Raw genomic sequence first — 13,143 nt, 5'->3', positions numbered from 1 at the left:
GTACCTATAAGGGTCTTTAAATAATTCTGTTGAATGTAATTAATTCTGTTTTAAATTTATAATGACCAGCAAACAAGATTAACTCGGTGTCCTCTATACCTGAGGGGACAGTTCGTACACATGACTGAAACAGTTGCACTTACTCACTCATAAGAGTTAGATGAAGAAGATGCCGTTCTCATATCTGTACAATAAATAAGAAGGCAAAGCAAGCAGCTTCTCAGTTTAGCTTAGCATAAATAATGCAAACCAGGAAAAAGGCTCACCTAACCTAGCTAACCTGTCTGGTTCTCCTACCAGCTACTCTAAAAGTCACACATTAACACGCTTCATCTTATTTGCTACTGTTATCTGTCTGAATATGACTATTTCTTAGCCAGGAACTTCACAGTGACAATAAGACTCGAGTAGTATCAATCTTCTCATCTAATGGTTGGCAAAGAAGCGAATAAGTGTATTTCCCAAATGTTAATGATTATCCAGTTGGATCCAGATGTCTTTTATCAAGCTAAGAGGACATTATTGTCAATGAAAGTACCATTAAACAGGTAGAGTCAGTATAATACATATCTACCAGTAAAAATAACTCTTTTTTCCCCCCCCCCCCATCTTCATCTCTCCTCAGGTGGTGGTCAGCAAGGCAGCACAGATTGTCAACCAGCTCACGCGTAAGGAGGCGTCACGCCACGCGCTGATGCAGTCCCCTCAGATGGTGGCCGCTGTGGTGCGAGCCATGCAGAACACAAGCGACATGGAGACCGCAAGGGCCACAGCCAGCATCCTCCACAACCTGTCCCACAACAGAGAGGGCCTGCTCTCCATCTTCAAGTCTGGAGGCATCCCCGCTCTAGTCCGCATGCTCAGGTACTGCTGGACCAAGACAAAAAGAGATTGTAGAGTGATGAAGCGTTTCCAACTTCTTTCACTTGTCAGCTCATCCTAAATATTGATATAATACTGATATATATTAAAGAAATGTGTACAAGTACCAAATGTGCACTCTGGGTTGCAGTATAGTTATGAAAGGAAACCTCCAACACATTTAGCTGTTTCATGGTTTGTTCATTTAATATCTCATGAAATATACTCAGTGAGCACATCCAATGGTGGGATTTTCTATTACTCAAAGCAACTGGACATGCCATTATTTTGTGATACACCTGTGACACCCTCCTGTTTTGTCTCCCTCAGCTCTCCCATGGAGTCTGTGCTCTTCTATGCCATCACCACACTGCACAACCTGCTGCTGCACCAGGAGGGGGCTAAGATGGCTGTTCGTCTCGCCGACGGCCTGCAGAGGATGGTTCCCCTGCTGAAGAAGAGCAACCCCAAGTTCCTGGCCATCACCACAGACTGTCTGCAGTTGTTGTCCTATGGCAATCAGGAGAGCAAGGTGTGTTTATGTGTGTGTCTAACTATCACTTACTGCAGGATATGTGCCAGTGCACCGTGATACAATGTCTGTTACACTTTGCAGCCAAGTATTGTAATTTGAGACTATTCACGTTGTCGTGCTTGTGCATGCATGTGTTTTGTTTTGGGTGTGGCATGTGAACAGAGTTGCTCAGGTGCTGGCATTGTGAAGGTTTGGGTGTGGTTATTTGTAAAATAAGTGAGTGTTACCCATGTCATGGCTTTGTAATCACTAGGTGCACAAAGAATCACACAGAAAGATCCAGAGTTTCTGCCAACACATGCTCATATATATACTCACCCTCATCTCTCAATTTCACAGCTCATCATTCTTGCCAACGGGGGTCCCGAGGGTCTTGTTCACATCATGAGAAACTACAGCTATGAGAAGCTGCTGTGGACCACAAGCCGTGTGCTCAAAGTCCTCTCTGTGTGCCCCAGCAACAAGCCTGCCATTGTGGAGGCTGGTATGTAATGAATGCCTTTTTTTTCTTCTTCTTCTTCTTCTTTTTCTTTTTTGAGCAAACACCTGTGTGAACGAAACTGGTCACACAGGTGCACCAGCTATTTGGTACCTCAGTTGTGGATAATAGCGTCTCATCGACCACAGAGCCAAATAATAGCACAATTTATGCGATGTAGCTCAGAGCTGAGTGTTGTCTGTCCCCTCCAGGTGGGATGCAGGCTCTCGGTAAACACCTCACAGGCTCCAGCCAGCGTCTGATGCAGAACTGTCTGTGGACACTCAGGAACCTGTCTGATGCTGCCACCAAGCAGGTCCGTTTATACATTTATATTCACTTCACATTCTCTTCCACTCCCCTCTGTTTTGTTCCTATAATTGAACACAAAAAAAAACTCTCTGAAATCTCTCTTTCTGTTTCCAGGAGGGCATGGACAGCCTGCTGCAGGTGCTGGTGGGCCTTCTTAGTTCAGATGACCTTAATATGCTCACTTGCGCCACTGGGATCCTGTCTAACCTCACGTGCAACAACTCCCACAATAAAACTCTGGTCACCCAGAGCAACGGCGTAGAGGCTCTGATCCACGCCATATTGCGCGCTGGTGAGAAAGAGGATGTGACTGAGCCTGCCGTTTGTGCTCTGCGCCACCTGACTTCACGCCACCAACAGGCTGAGCTGGCACAGAATGCCGTGAGGAGGCACTACGGCATCCCCGCCATCGTCAAGCTGCTCAACCAGCCCTACTACTGGCCCGTCATTAAGGTAGAGAGGGGGAGGGCAGGGAAGAATAGAGGAATAGTCTTGTTTGAGGGGAAATAAGTGTGCTCCTGCTGAGGTGGTGCTTTAAGAGTGGTGGTGGAAAGCACTCGAGACAGGAAAGCTAAATGTGACTGAAAGCAGGCGAGGCTGAAATAGAAGTAAAAGAATGGTCTGAGGGTTTGTTTCAAAGAGAAATAAGGGGGGAAATAGGGAGAGATGGACAGATGGACAGAGGGGATGGCAAATCCGGCAGAAGGCCAGTATCTCATTCAGCCTGAAAGAGCATGAAATGCACATGAACGCATGAACAGTTTGTTGTACAAGAGCTGCCTTTTTAAAGAGGCAACAAAATATCAAATCCATTTTTTAACACACAAAAAAGTAGAACAGAGACAGAAGCTTGAAGTTGTTTTACGGCCTTGTTTTACTTGCTCAATAATAACTGAACTATATCATGAACATGTCTTGCCTCTTTTCCTTTCCCGAAGGCTGTGGTTGGCCTGATCCGTAACCTGGCCCTGTGCCCAGAGAACCAGGCCCCTCTGAGGGATGCAGGTGCAATCCCCCGCCTGGTCAACCTGCTGCTCAAAGCCCACCAGGACGCCCAGAAACATGGCTCATCCGCCCAGCAGACATACCAGGTACATGACAGACTCATATCACTGGTTCTGTGTGTGTGTGTGTGTGTGTGTGTGTGTGTGTGTGTGTGTGTGTGTTTGTGTTTAAGTGGGTTTGGTGTTAGTGGTTGTGAAATGTTTCTCTATCCTTGATTAACATTTATTATTTATTTCATCTTCTCAGGATGGAGTGAGGATGGAGGAGATTGTGGAGGGCTGCACAGGAGCTCTGCACATCCTGGCCAGAGATCCCATCAACAGAGCAGAGATCGCCAACCTGCAGACCATTCCTCTATTTGTTCAGGTAGCAGACCGAAACTCTCATAGTCACTTCTTTCTTCTTTCTTCAATTCTTTTTTTTTTTGTTTCACTTTTACTTATTTGACGTCCTTTCCCTCCCCAGCTTCTCTACTCACCAGTGGACAACGTGAAGCGTGTGGCGGCCGGCGTGCTGTGCGAGCTGGCTCTGGACAAACCGTCAGCTGAAATGATTGACAGCGAAGGAGCGTCGGCTCCGCTGATGGAGCTCCTGCACTCCAACAACGAGGGCATCGGTAGGACACTTAGATAATGCACTGCAATTACCTTACCGTGATGTAGCATTTAGTCATAGGTGGAAAGCATCAAAGTCAATTTAGTCAAGTGATGTACTTACTGTAAATGCAGCTTCCAGGTACATGACTACACCCATTTTCTAAGACTGTGTACTTTCACCCTGCTATATTTCACAACGACTTATTGCAGCTCAAATTTAAAGACTACAATCATGAAATCAGTTTAAACTACCTATTTGGGCAGTAACAAGGCATAGTAACACACATATACAGAGATATACAGTAATTCCAGATATTATGCTGTTAAAGCTTTGTAGTAGATATACAGTATATGGGGTCTTAGGGATTACAGATCACTCATGCTGTAGTTCGCATCAGCGGTTTTTCTCATTTTTTATCTTTAAAACACAAAACTGTAGAAGCTTTCCTGTCCTTCTGTCAGTTCACCTTCAGTATAACACATTGTTATAAAGGGTGTGGAGTTTTCTGTACATGGCTGAGTGTGTCCTTCATTTTTTTTGTTTCAGCTACTTATGCCGCAGCTGTGCTCTTCCGCATCTCCGAGGACAAGAACTCAGACTACAAGAAGCGAGTTTCTGTGGAGCTCACACACTCTCTGTTCAAGCACGACCCGGCTGCATGGGAGATGGTGAGTGTGTGGCGCCCTCCGCTGCCAGGACAAGACAAATGAACATTAAAAGTCGATTTTTGTACATTCTGTGAAGCAATTTGTTTATAAGTAACTGTTTTTTTAAATTATAAAATCATTCATGACACTTTAATGACAATCTATATATAGATATATATAAAAGTGCTGCCTTTATTTTGACCTTTGTCCTCTTGTGACCTCTTTTCAGGCTCACAACAGCGTCCCCATGGATGGACCCTATGCAGATGGTGAGTAGCTGTGGATGAAATGTGCACATGCAGCACATTCCTCAGCACTGGGCAACCACAGAGAGCAAACCGCAGCATTAATGTGCTGTAATCTGCTGGCAGGTTGTCTCCCCATTTGGTAGAAAAAGGAATGAGCTTTTCCATTCAAAAAATACTTCAAACAAATCGAGTTATCAAGTAGCTCAAGTCTTCCTTGCTTTAATTTTAAAAAAATTCCTTCGAATCAGTCACAAACTTTGTCATTTGTTCATCAGCTGTTTTCAGTTTCATGTCTTCTGTTCTGCATCATATCTGTCCTATTATACCAGCATGATCCAAATTAATATAACAGAATACTTGAACCAAGCCCGCCTTGTCTTTTTGTTTTATGCTTTAATCTTTCTTTGTGCATCACTATTTCATTATGTCTAGTAAGAGTTCAGGTTCTCTTTTAATCATTTTTGTTCCTAGAGGCTTCCTGTGTGCATCTTTCTCTTAATGCCTGTCCTTTCCTTCTCTTCACTTTTCTCCTTTTATGGCCTTGGTATTTGTTTGCTACTAAGTGTAGAAATACTCTTAAGCACATGCACACACACCCCTGAAATGTTCAGGAACATTTCTGCTTGAGGTCATGTGTGAGTCGGAGCAGGGATCAATATTCAGGGAAATCTGTACCACCAGTTTCCCACCTCACGACCTCACTGAGGGAGAAAGTTATGGGTTTTTTCCTTTCTTGATAGTCACAGAGTTACATAACTGTTCAGAAAATGTGGAAAATGTTGTTAAAAAAACAAATGTTATGTTGCAGAGCTTGATGCTGGTTTCCAAGGCTATGGAGGGTATGCAGGTGATATACCCATGGACGGCATGGATGGAAATATGATGCATGACGAATACGCAGCCAGTATGGCCTACGACAGACAAGCGTACCCCGAGCCTTATTAAAGGTCAGTACAGGCAAACAATATCTCAAAGCTCCTGCTTATAATGTTAAGTATTCATGACTAACCAAGAGGTGATGTAAGTTAGGGGGAAAAAGCGTCTAACACTCAAAAGCTGAGCTGATCTGCTTTAACAGGACTATGTGGGTGCAGTTTGATCAAATTTGACAGATATTTATTATAATTAATTAAATACATTATTTATATTCAAGACAAATAGACTAAAGAAGATTAAAAACATTTTTTTTTAAATATAGAAATGTTTTGGGGGATTTTTAAATGCAGGTAAAATAAAAAATGAAAAGATTTCTATAATATAAGTGTGTGTTGCCTCCGTAATTATTTTTAAGAGTGACAGAAAAAAGAAATTGGCCTAACTCTGCCATATAAGGTTGGAAAGAAGACAGTTGTCTTGTTGTCCTGTACTGTAGTATGTGGCATCCTAACCTTTTCTCCGCCCATTTCAAACCAGTGAGAATAGTTGAGATAAAAACGCAAATACTAAGACTTAGCCAGAAAATGTTCATATTGGAGGCCATCGCTCACAGCAATGTGGAGAAAACAGTTTCCAGTGTGAGAAAAACCTGGGCTGATTGAAAGTTGGCCATCCTGCAGAAATATTGTGAATTTTTAATGAAGGGTTTGTTGATTTGATCATGTCTTTTTCCTCTTCTTACAGACTCAGGAAAGAGAGACTGGTGGAAAAGGAGGTGGAGAAGCTGGAATGGGATGTAATGGGACAAAGAAGAAGAGAATATAGTCGTCAGTAGAGATTATTCCCTCTGCTCTCAGCCTGTTGTAATATATGCAATTATCACCGAGTACAAGACTCATAATCTTAACAGGGCTCATCTTTGTTTCATAGCATAATTTTGCTGATTATAAGTTTGACAATGACGATTCTTGTAGGTTCATGTTAGAGAACCTTCTAAGAATGTGTGTGCGCATGTGAGTATGTATGCGTGTGTGTGTGTGTGTGTGTGCGTGCGTGTGTGTGTGTATATGTGTGTGTGTGTGTGTGTTTATGCTTTTGGGTGGGTAATCTATGCCAAAGAGATTTTATTTTGTGATGATGATCATGTAGCTTCCTTTTTGTTTTTTACAAAAAAAAGAGAAAAAAGGAGAGTAGTAGTTAAAAACACTGCCAGAGGTGGCTCAACGTGCACGGTGCACCTGCTCACCGCTCTGTTTCTTTCTTAACGCCTTTGTAACAGACACTGCTGTCTATGCTGTAGTTCTGACACTATATATACCGTCAACTTTCTCCCGAGAGTCAGTCAAGAGTTAGTTAACACAGACTTGCTTTTCTTGTGACACTAATTCAGTAGGAGCGAACAAATGAGGAGGTCTGTGACAGACTTGTGAGAGAGCGGTGTAGGGCTGCCCCCCCTCTTCTGTAATCAGCTGACTTGTAGATTATTTGGAGTGTAAATGAACAAGATGGTTGTTTGTTTTTCTTTTGTTTTCGGTTGTTTCTCATCTTTTATAAGTTATTTACTGGGAAATGCTCACATATTTGGCATTAACAGAATATTAACAAAAATCTTTGATTATAAACTGAAAGAAGAGCTTGTATGTGTTTGTAATCATTTACAATGTGGGCAAAAAGCAGATTTACAGATCTGTTCAGCATCTAACACTCGTTGAGGTCGTACAGTTGGGGGTGGCCTTACAGCTGGAGCAAACTACTGACAGGAAAATTTGTCTTTCTACTTAATAAGAGTTTTTACTGAAATTTTGTTTTAATAAAAATAAAGGATATATTAAACATATTATGGTGTCTTTGTTTATTGACTTAAAGATCAAAACTGCAAATGCACATTTTAAATGATGAAAAACTGACCGCTCAGTTGTTGCAGGTGTTAAGGACTTCAAACAGGAAATGTGCATATTTGTGTGATCACCACACCAACACTCCAGTGAACTCATTTGTGTATGACTACTGATGGGAAAAGTCTGCTGTTGTGTGTAGTCATTTATTTTTTGAAACTACCGTTGATTTCTTCATACAAGTTATAATTTTATATTTTGTAAATGTGGATGGTGGATTTTGTTTAAATAAAGATGAAAACACAGGCTGGAAGGAAAGAATCTGACCAACCCTCCTAAGGGAAGAACTGGGTGTATATGCCTATATAAAGTAATGATAATGATAATAATTATAAAATAATAATTTTACCTTTCATACAAGATAAATAAGAACAACAAACTAAATAAATTACATATACCAAGTTCTTCACGACAAAACATATAAAATACACATGAAAATGTATAAAAAGAAAAAACATTCATGTAACATAAGATTGATAATAAGACCCAGTTGATAATATGAATAAAAATAAGATGAAGTGAAAATAGAGTACATAGAATGTGTGCTTCAGTGGTGGTCATTTTAGACTTAAGCAAAAACTCAACTCTGAAGCTATAAGCAAACAGAACCTCCCTTTTCCCCAACAGATACCATCACCAGCCTTCACTAAGCACAATAAACCTCTTTCAACTTATCCCAGAATGTATTCCTTCAGGTTTAACCTCACTGAGGGTCTTATCTGTGTAGGGGGGTTAAAAACATCAACCACTGACCTCATCATCTTTGTAACATAAGATGGAAAATTAAACCCATTTGTTAACAATAATACAAATAAGATCAAATAAATACATAAACTGGGAGTGGGAGTGGGAGTGGTAGTGGGAGACCTAATAGGAAAAAACAATAAAAAAGAATTTCACCATGTGTACACAATCTATAAATCAGGGCCTAGGTCGAAACTATAAGCATAAAACAACCTCCCTAAAACTCTCCTCATTCACAGCACCACTGGGACTCCTGTGGAAATCATGTCAGAAACACACACACACATAAACACACATGCTCACACATGCTTTTTAATATGATATAAATACATAAATATACACAAATCTATGGTGTTCAAACTCTGCACCATCATACTGTATATGGTTATTCACGAGTACAGGAATCATAACTACTACTACAGTGACTTGAAATAGAACAGTGTACATGAAAAGCTGAGCCCAGAGGAAAAGGAAAAAAAAAAAACATGGTAGATTACCTGGAAATAACCAATCACAGATTAGATACAGACAGGGCGACCTACACCATGTAAAACTAGAGCCAAACTACACTCAAATACTTTAAATCACTTGTTCATGGAAATGAGTGTGCGGAAATGAGTTTGCTGACCTGATTTTGAACCAGTGACCCATCAGATCAGAGCTGTTTGGACAGCATACAGCATGTGATGTCTGATGAAACCACACAAGACTGAAGCTCTGAGATGCAGAGGTCAGAGAGTGTGGCTTAAATGTCCAAAATCAAGATTTTTTGACTCTGGATATATAGGAAAAGGATTATGTTGTTCCCCTCTTATGGGAATAAGAGCTCTTAAACTGGACAGACTCATAAATAAATGTAGTTTTGGTTGATGGTAAATGTGAGAAATGCTGGTTTTGTATTAGGCATGTGAGTTATACTGAAAAGGGGTTTTAAAAATGTGATGATAATATATAACATTTCTGCAACATGGGACTTTTATGGGATCCATTTTCATGCAGTGGAGAATCAAACATAGTTAACTTTATAGATGTTAAAATCATATTATTACACACAGTCTGAAAGTGTCACATCTATTCTCTATAATCTTATTGTGACTCTTTATTGAGTGTAATATTTATACCCAAATATATATTCTAATTCCAATCTACTATATTCTACTATCTATACTTTGTTTTCTTTTGGATGACAGAAAAGTTAGATGAGAAGAATGCTGTATCTGGTATAAATTAAGCCAGTAAGTTTTGCATACCATAAAGACTGAAAGCAGGTGGAAACGGCTAGTCTATTTCTGTCCAAAGCCCCAAAAGCTCACTATTTACTTTATATTGTGTTTGTTTAATCTGTCCAAAAACCAAAGGTAGAAACCATAACTTTTCATTATAATAAAAATAATATCTTAACAGAGTAACCATCAAAGACACACACACACACACACACACACACACACACACACACACACACACACACCACCCTTCCCCCTGTTAACAGATGTTTCTGCTCATCTTCAACAGTCTCTCATATCTGTTTTTTCTCTGGCCCACGCTGAATGTGGCTGAGGATTGTCTCTGGTTCTTCTGTAAAACAGCTGTAAGAGAAGTTGTTGTTTTTTTATTTTCTGATGTTGGGCTTCAGTACTCCTTCACTGCTTTTTTTTCAGTTTTTCTCTCCAAAGCTGCATTGAATGATCCTAATGTAAAGGATGGCAATTTGTCCTGCCTCACCATCTACATGAGCTTGATGTAGACCTCTCTTCTTTTCCATCCCAGCTCAGCTCCCTCCTCCTCCTCCTCCTCCTCCTCCAGCAGGAGCATTCAGGTAGAGATACCTGCTGCAGAACAATCTCCTCATCTGTTCTGAAGCTTTGCGTGCTCCTCAATTCTCTTTGTATTCTGGTTATGGGTCTCTCATACTTTTAATTACTGATGACATCCAAACAAAACAACCAAAGAACAAAGAGATAGATGTGAGGTGCAGCACCTACAGTAGACACACAATAAAAGTAAAAAATTGTTTCCAACAGTAATTTTTCAATGGAGACTTTTTCACAGGTCACATTAGAAAAAGCACAGTTGTAAATAATACAATAAATCCATTTAGCTGGTTCAGTTTTAAGGTCCTGGTATTGTGCATTCTGGGTCACTATAACACTGTCATGATTTAATTAATAGAACAAAGTCATCATTAATGTTATTAGTAACACCTGTGTTCTTCTCACTATAAGTCACAATGTGCACTGTGAAAAATGTCTATTAGCTCAAAAAGTGTAATATTTTGTCCAAAATTAGGGACATCTCCAAAATGTCATGTCTCCTTCCTGCCAGCAGAGGTCAGTGTTGAACTACAGTCAGATTACACCGATCTGGAGAAAGTCTCCAACTCAGAGAAAGCACAATGAGCATCACTGCAGACAGGTGGAGAAACCTGTTGGATGTTTCTAAAGCAGAACTGATGATACACCACCTCCTCTCCCCCTCACACCTACAGAGACAACCTGTAAAATATAACACATCTGTCTGTGTAGAAGACACATTAGTCTTCTGTGTTTGATTTTCTGACAACACACACAATCAATAGGATCCTTGGTGTAACAGGAATAGAGAGATGGGTGAAGCTAGCACTGAAACATGTAACAGGTGAAGAGAAGGGACCACATATGAAGCTGTCACTCAAATCACTCAAATATTCTCATTAGTATGTAAAAGTTGCTGTTTATCACTGGCAAATTGAAAAAAATTGTCTTCAGGTCTGTACCAGCCACTAATTATGTTCATGTTACAGTTACCAGGGTTGCTGAAAAGAGGACAAAGATGATGCAGCAGGGAAACACGACTACTCACTACTCACAAAATCCTCTCAAAGTAAAACATCACTGGCCTCTACTGTAGGCAGCTACTAATTGTTTGAATAGTTTCTTTACCAAATCCTGAGATGCTTCATAGTTGCATATATTTATTCACAGTTTTTAAGAGAAAATTACCACAAATTACCAGAATTTTGTTTGTGTCACATTCAATCACACAAAAATGCAAAAATATATAATTGGTGTCATAAATATTTAAATATCATTCAGTACACCAGAGAAATGTTTCAACCCTGTACAGAGTTCGGTGTTGAAGCTATGTTTTCTCTTGGTTTCTGGATAAGATAACAAGCTGTGATTCAAAAAACATATTGATGAAATGACTAAATCTTTAAAAAGCAAAACTAGAATTGTGTTATAGCAATAATGCATATATTACCCAGAATTATAAAAAGCAAATTGTTCACTCAACCTTTTATCAGTTATGGACTATAGTGATTTAATTTATATGCACTCTCCTACTTCTACTCTAAAACCCCTTGATGCAGTTTATCATTCTGTCCTAATGTTAATAACTGGGGATGGCTTTAGAGTACATTGCTGTGTTCTTTATGAGAAGGTTGGTTGGCAGTTATTGGCAGAGAGAAGAGAACGACTCGGCATCCTATTTATATATAAAGCTGTCCTTGGAAAATTACATGTCTTATTAACTGAAGTTCAATTTCACACTGCACTAGGTCCAAGGACTATTTGGTCTTTGATTTGGTGTTAGCACTGAGACTGGGAAATTTAAATATTACACACAAGTGGAACAACCTGCAGAGGATAGTAAAATGAGATGATCTAATCCATTTAAATCATTTTAAATCTCTTTTGGCTGACAAAGGGTTGTGTGAATGCATGTGTTTTAATTGAGCTTTAACTTTCATGTGCATATTGCTTTTTATTGCCTTAATATGTTTTCATGTTGGGTGTTTTATTGCTTCTACATATTTCTATATTTGCGCATTATATTTATTGTTTTTTATATTTTATATTTGTGTTGTAATCAGCGTGCTTGCTCTCAATGGCTATACACACATTTACATATACACACACATATGGGGCACAACATAAGAAATACTGTATGGACTTTAAAAGGCAGAGGTCCTAGCTCAATTATAAACCAAGAACAGTAAAAAAATAACTTGACCATTGATTTTGACCTCCCACTAAGGAGATCATGATCAACACCACTGAACACAGCACTGAAGTGAAAAAATACCAGACATCTGTTCATGGGTTACTGGCACCAACTTGTGTACAGGAGTGTGTTTGTTTTAATTCACTCCATACAACATACCAGTTATACAGATGTTAGCAGTAGCTTGCTAGTAACATACACACTGACTATGTGACAGCTCAGACTCTCACTGATCTCAGAACTCACTAGAAACTCTAGCCATAAAATGTGCTCAGGATGAAACATTCTCATCTATCATCTGTTCATATCCACTTGTCTTTGCATCTCAATCTCTAAAATTGGCTTTGCACTCAGTCTGAGTACAACATTAGTGCCATGTTTGCCATAAAGCCAGATTGCAATTTCTCACAGAGAGAATAAAAAAATGTCAAACTTAGTCATATAACTTTTTTGTTTTTAGCAGAATTTTCACTGAAACAGTTTTACTTTCTTTACAAAGAAAAAATGAACTTTACACCAAATTTCATTTAAAACTATTAAACAGTGTATGAGATCCACCTGACAAATAACCAAACAAATAGCACCTAATACACAATTTAGAGAATAAGGAACACAGTGGACTAGTTCATGTGGTCCCAAAGTTTTATTGAACTGCACTGAGAGCTGACATGGTTGAAGTAATAATGGTACAGATTTAAAGAATGAAGTGTTTTCCCACTTGTTTTTTTATTTTACATCATGTTAGATAATATGACAGGAAGGATGAATTTTCAGTTTAAGACAGGGACACACATTATGACTATAAGCAGCAGATAAAACTATATAATGCGTGGTATGTGAGGATTGTAATCTGCAGTCCTATCCAGTTGTATTTTATTTGGTATTTGTTACTAATATTGATGACTGATGATGTCACTTGTGTGTCACCCATAGAAGTCTAGCTATTTTCTGCTGTGTACTA

General features: G+C 39.4%; 1 protein-coding gene across 2 annotated transcripts in view; it reads left to right on the top strand.

Moving 5' to 3' along the window:
• Positions 1-13,143, top strand: part of jupa (junction plakoglobin a) — a 34,161-nt gene that overhangs the window by 11,999 nt on the left and 9,019 nt on the right. The window contains exons 5-16 of one of the 2 annotated variants that reach the window (XM_053341284.1): positions 626-864; positions 1,192-1,393; positions 1,736-1,880; positions 2,087-2,190; positions 2,301-2,639; positions 3,125-3,277; positions 3,438-3,557; positions 3,657-3,807; positions 4,335-4,456; positions 4,665-4,704; positions 5,492-5,630; positions 6,304-7,396. In XM_053341284.1, coding sequence (XP_053197259.1) covers positions 626-864; positions 1,192-1,393; positions 1,736-1,880; positions 2,087-2,190; positions 2,301-2,639; positions 3,125-3,277; positions 3,438-3,557; positions 3,657-3,807; positions 4,335-4,456; positions 4,665-4,704; positions 5,492-5,628 — 1,752 coding nt within the window. In that variant the 3' untranslated portion in view covers positions 5,629-5,630; positions 6,304-7,396. Of the gene's footprint in view, positions 1-625; positions 865-1,191; positions 1,394-1,735; positions 1,881-2,086; positions 2,191-2,300; positions 2,640-3,124; positions 3,278-3,437; positions 3,558-3,656; positions 3,808-4,334; positions 4,458-4,664; positions 4,705-5,491; positions 5,631-6,303; positions 7,397-13,143 lie in introns of those variants that run through there. The other variant, XM_053341294.1, reaches the window with a different exon arrangement.

The sequence above is a fragment of the Scomber japonicus genome, chromosome 2 (assembly GCF_027409825.1).
Source record: "Scomber japonicus isolate fScoJap1 chromosome 2, fScoJap1.pri, whole genome shotgun sequence".
Classification (NCBI taxonomy): domain Eukaryota; kingdom Metazoa; phylum Chordata; class Actinopteri; order Scombriformes; family Scombridae; genus Scomber; species Scomber japonicus.
This window is presented reverse-complemented; position numbering and strand designations above follow the sequence as displayed.